At 44.3% G+C, this 5,913-nt stretch overlaps 1 protein-coding gene across 3 annotated transcripts in view; it reads left to right on the top strand.

Annotated features, from left to right (window-relative positions):
* CCDC91 (coiled-coil domain containing 91) overlaps positions 1 to 5,913 on the top strand; it is a 340,351-nt gene that overhangs the window by 252,869 nt on the left and 81,569 nt on the right. For all 3 annotated transcript variants that reach the window (XM_019544238.1, XM_019544237.1, XM_019544236.1), the window contains exon 12: positions 4,126 to 4,239. In XM_019544238.1, coding sequence (XP_019399783.1) covers positions 4,126 to 4,239 — 114 coding nt within the window. The remainder of the gene's footprint in view (positions 1 to 4,125; positions 4,240 to 5,913) is intronic.

Raw genomic sequence — 5,913 nt, 5'->3', positions numbered from 1 at the left:
AAGCTCTACCAGGAATGACTAGGAATAATGGTCACAAGCTGGCAGAGGGTAGATTTAGGCTAGACATCAGGAGGCGCTACTTCATGGTCAGGGTGGCCAGGATCTGGAACCAACTTCCAGGTGAAGTGGTGCTGGCTCCTACCCTGGGGGTCTTTAAGAGGAGGCTAGATGAACACCTTGCTGGGGTCGTTTGACCCCAGAACTGTTTCGTGCCATGGCAGGAAGTTGGACTTGATGATCTGCTCAGGTCCCTTCTGACCTTACAAACTATGAAACTATGAAAAAGCTGATCTCTTCAACGAGTTCTTTGCCTCCATATTTCTAAGCAGGTTCTGGGACAACTCCCCCCCTAGGATTATAGACAGGCCCAGGGGACATGATGCCATACCTAGGGTCAGATCTAGTTAGGAAACTTCTGGAGGGTCTGGGCATGTTTAAATCAGCAGGTACCAGATACCAGATCCAAAGGGACTGAGGGAATTGGTGGAGGACATAGCAGGGCCCCTGGCACGGCTGTATGAGCACACGTGGTGCTTTGGCCAGATCCCAGAGGACGGGAAAAGGGCCAGTGTGGTCCCCAGTTACAAGAAGGGGAGAAAGGAGGACCCGGGTAACTATAGGCCCGTTAATCTCACCTTGGTCCTTGGGAAGACCTTTGAGAAAATTATCAAGTAGCACATCTGCAGGGGCCCAGCTTGAAAAGTAATGCTCAAGGGCAACCAGTACGGGTTCATTGCGGGAGATTCTGCCTGACTAAACTTGTTTCCTTTTGCGACCAGGTCACAAAGTCCTTGGATGAGGGCGTTGAGGTGGATATCGTCTACCTGGACTTCAAGAAGGCCTTTGACACTATTTCTCACCCCATGCTCATAAAAAAATGAGGCAGCTGCAGCATTGATGCCTACACAGTCAGATGGGTGGCAAATTGGCTCAATGGTCGCACTCAGAGAGTGGTGGTGGATGGGTCGTTTTCGACCTGAGGGATGTGGGCAGTGGAGTCCCCCAGGGCTCAGTCCTTGGGCCTGTGCTATTCAACAACTTTATCAGTGACATGGAGGTGAGCGTGGAAAGCTTACTGTTGAAATTCAGTGATGATACAAAGATGTGGGGAGAAGTGGGCACACTGGAGGGGTGGGACAGAATCCAACTAGATCTAGACAGGTTACAGAGGTGGGCAGATGAGAATAGGATGGAATTCAACGCAGACAAGTGCAAGGTACTGCATCTAGGAAGTAGGAACCTGCAACATACCTGTAGGTTGGGGAACACCCTTCTCAACAACACAGTGGCTGAAAGGGATCTTGGAGTCATTGTTAACTCCAGGATGGACATGAGCTGCCAATGTGAGGAAGCAGTCAGTAAGGCTAACTGCACCTTGTTGTGCATCTACAGATATATCACAAGCAGGTCCAGGGAGGTGATCCCAGGGCAGTGGTCCTACCCCTCTGTGGTGCTGGTCAGGCCACAGTTGGAGTACTGAGTCCAGTTCTGGGCACCGCACTTCAAGAGGGATGTGGCTGACCTTGAGAGGGTCCAGAGAAGGGCCACTTGCATGGTCAAGGGGCAGCAGGCCAGCCCCTACAAAGGTAGACTAAAGGGCCTGAATCTATTCAGCCTCCACAAGAGAAGACTAAGAGGGGATTTGGTGGCCATCTATAAATTCACCAGGGTGGACCAGCAGAAAATAGGTGGGTCTCTGATCCCCCGGACACCACCTGGGATAACAAGGAATAAGGGCCACAGATTGAGAGGTTCAGGCTTGATATCAGGAGGCATTACTTTATGATTAGGGCTGCCAGGCTTTGGAATAGGCTCCCAAGGGAGGTGGTGCTCTCCCCTACCTTGGGGTCTTCAAGAGGAGGTTGAATAGATATCTGGCTGGGGTATTATGATTCCAGCACTCGTTCCTGCCCAGGACAGGGGGTGGGACTTGATGATCTGTTCAGGTCCCTTCCAACACTAGAAACTATGAACTAACTATGAACTACATATTGGGGAGGAGAGGGAGTGGCCGTCCTCAGTAGCATTGGGTACTGGCTGAAGTTAAGGCTAGGGATTTTGACCAGGGTGCACCATTGTTCCTCCTAGAATTAAAACCCAGAGGTCCCTGGCAAGAGAGGTTGTTGTTCCTCCACTCAGAGTTAGACCTTTCATCTTATTTGGGGTCAGGAAGGAATTTTACTCCATGATCAGGGTGGTATGAACTGTGGGGATTTTTGCTTTCCTTTATAGTGGGTGGGTGTGGCTCTCTTGCTTGGATCACTCAAGCATATTTTAGCAATGATTGCAGCAGCAGGATGCTGGCTTCCACTGTCCCCCTGCTTTATCTATGGCAGGTTAGGGTGCTATTCCTTGTGTTTGTGACAGGGTTCAGTGTGTTGTTTTAGTAATAGACTAGGATTTGTTTGAGATAGTTTGGATAGGAATGATCCTGCTTTAGGCAAGGGGTTGGACTAGACCTCCTGAAGTCCCTTCCAGCCCTAATTTCTATGATTCTCTAGTTAATAATAATGTCAGAAAGTGTAAATCCAAAACTATTGTTTTGATAAAATTCTTTTTATATATATATATGGTACAGGAAATTCCCACCTCATGATTAACTGGGTTTTGCTTTTAGGAAACTAATGGGGGCTTTGTGGTATTTGGGACACTTGGACCTTGAGCTGTATGTTGAATTAAGAGTGTGTTTTGGGGCCTGCCCACTTGTTTGTAAAATCTTTAGCCAGGACATATTTATTTCCATCAGATCATGGTAATGTCATACACACTGGACTGACAGAAGACTGTTAAGTGGAGTTTACAATAGCAGGACTTGCAAATCATGTTACATTAACTTGTGTTTTGATCACTTCATGAAGGGCAGCACCATGGCTGTAAATTTGAAGAACACACACCCTACTCTTTGCATTTCTGTGAACTTATTAAATACATGTTACAGTTGAACATCGCATAATTAACACAAGAAATAAACTAAAAAGTATTAAAAATGTTCAGTGTTAAAAGTTATATACTTATTAATTGAAGAGAAGAAAGGCTCTATCCCCACACAAAACTGGACAGATTTTTAAGACCCTCCAGGCTTATGCTTCACCCACTCTGACCCATTTTGCTTTTTTCAAGAGTTCCACAAGGACACCCCAAAAGTCACAGTGTGCAGTAAGTACTCACACACAAGTGCAATTGTATAAGATGAACCATGCACGTGGCAGTACTGTCCTACGTAAGCCTCGCTGAGGTTCTGGCAATACTTTAATTTCCCAGTTTCTGAGCAAGTGCCTTACACGCCTGTCTTACAAATACAATTTGTTTATGTTGTATATCTTTACCTATATTTCTTCAACAAGGAAAAATATTTTGCCAGTAATTGTCTGTTAACTGATTTGATCTTGAATCATCATTTGATGATTGTGACATTAAGCAGGAAATTTACCCAGCAGAGATTGCTTCAGTTGTTGACATTAAGTGGTTTACGACAGTGTTTGGAGTGACAGTAAACACAGCTGATTTAGACTATTGTGTAAGGAAATCAGCCATAAGTGTTTTTATCCAGGTTTCACAGTAGTAGAGAGAATAGAGGGCTTTCATGATGATGCGCGCTGCTTTTTCCATAGCAATGAGATTGTAGTGATGAATCAAGATTGATAAACAGTCATGCAGTTTTTCCCTCAAATTCCACATTTCCTTTTCTGTACAGTTTCATGGAATATACTAGAAAGCTCCAGAATTTGGAAACTAATAAGGGCATGCATGTGTTTAGGTGTGAACATTCCTTTTTCTTACTCCATTAATTAGCATCAGTAGCATCAGTCTCTATTTTTTTTTTATGCCTGAAAACTATTTCATTAATTGGTCACTTCCTTCTACAAAAGACAAGAATCTTGTTTCTATTAACACAGCAACTTTGGGAGCCGTTCTTCCTTTCTCACTGTAATATTGAGATTATAATATATTAATCACAATATACGTATGTAAGTTAAAGAAAACTGTTATTGTAGACAGAGACTTTGCAAGAAAGAATGGGCTGAGATCTATGAGAGATTTTCTCCATGCTATTTTAAATATAAATATCTACAAGTATTCAGTTCAACGTATAAAATATAATTTATCAATTTTTGTGTATTCTAGGAAGTTGTTAAGGCAGCAATAATGGAAGAGCAGAAACGAAGTGAAAAGGCCGTGGAAGAAGCTGTAAAAAGAACAAGAGAAGAATTAATGGAATATGTCAAAGAGCAGAAAAGGGTAAGCGTAACTTGTACATAGTAATGGCTGAAGTTTTAAATTCCTATAGCTAGAACTGGACATATTTAAGTTTATAAAGCCGGAAAATCTCATAAAAATGAATTACTTGGTTACAATATGCATTATTTCTTGTTACAATAATTATAAAATTTGGGCAAAAAATGAAGGCAACTATAAACAATAGCTAACAGATGAATTCTATTTATGTGGATACAGCACTTTTTTTTTTTTTTAACATATAAACACATTATTCTGCAAGTTGTAAGTGCAAATTTCCTAAATGTTCAATAATTTCTTAAATGTTCAATCTGGGAGTGGGCGACAGGCCTAAAATTGAAGTGGATCAGGTGAGGGAGCACCTTGAAGAACTGGACATTCACAAGTCCACAGGCCCAGACGGAATGCACCTGAGAGTCTTGAAGGAGCTGGCAGACATCAATACATCCCCTTTGTCAGAGATATTTGAAAAATAGTGGCACTTGGGCAAGGTCTCAGATGACTGGAAAAGAGCCAACCTTATCTGCAAGAAAGTGAGGAGGGATGACCCGGGGGACTGTAGAACAATCAGTCCCTGGAAAAATCCTCGAGAAAATTGCCAAGGGAATCCATCAACACAAGAATGATGGAAGGCAAACTTCTGAATGCCAGCCAACGTGACTTTGTAACTGGCAGGTCATGCCTGACCAACTTCATCACCTTCTGTGACCAGATAACATGTGCCCTGGACAAGAGAGGTGACATAGACGTCCTATACCTGGACTTCAAGAAGGCCTTTCACGTAGTTCTCCATGATGTCCTTATGGTTAGGCTGGGGAACTGTGGCCTAGATCATCACACGGTCCAATGGCTAGGCAACTGGCTATGGGGTCAGACCCAAAGAGTACTAGTTGCAAAGTACAAATCAGCATGGCACAGGGTGACCAGCAGAGTCCCTCAGGGCTCAGTACTTGGGCCAGTACTCTTTAACATCTTCATGAATGATCTGGATTCAGGAGTCAGATGTGAACTCACCAAGTTCACAGATGATACCAAATAATGGGGGAGGGCAGTCACACCTCAAGACAGGCTGAGGATACAGGGCAAACTTGGACACACTCTCAAGGTGGGCCAACCAAAACCTGATGGCCTTCAATGCAGAGAAGTATAAAGTGCAGCACCTCAGTAGGAAGAACCCCGAGCATACTTACAGGCTCGACAGTACTACACTTGCTAGCATCACAACCGAAAGGGACTTGGGGGGTCTTGAGTGACCACAAGATGAATATGAGCTACCAATGTGATGATATGGCTGGCAAAGCTAACCAAATTCTAGCATGCATCCACCAATGCATCTCAAGCAAAACCAGATAAGTCATCCTCCCACTTTACTCAGCCCCGTGAGACCACAGCTGGAGCCAGTATTGGGCCCCGTACTTCAGGAAGACTTTGGAGAAGCTTGAGAGAGTCCAGAGGAGAGCCAGTCATATGATCCAAGGCCTGGAGGGAAGGCCATATGAGGAGAGGGTCAGGGACTTGGGACTCTTCAGTCTGGAGAAGAGAAGGCTCAGAGGGACTTGGGCAGCCTACAATTATATAAGAGGGGTACATCAGGACCTGGGAGAACACCTGTTCACCAGAGTTCCCCAAGGGATAACAAGGTCTAACAGCCATAAACTCCAGGAAGGCCAATTTAGA

The sequence above is a fragment of the Crocodylus porosus genome, unplaced genomic scaffold, assembly GCF_001723895.1.
Source record: "Crocodylus porosus isolate Cpor-Errol unplaced genomic scaffold, CroPor_comp1, whole genome shotgun sequence".
Taxonomy (NCBI): domain Eukaryota; kingdom Metazoa; phylum Chordata; order Crocodylia; family Crocodylidae; genus Crocodylus; species Crocodylus porosus.
The sequence above is the reverse complement of the archived record's forward strand: the minus strand, read 5'-3'. Positions and strand labels throughout refer to the sequence as shown.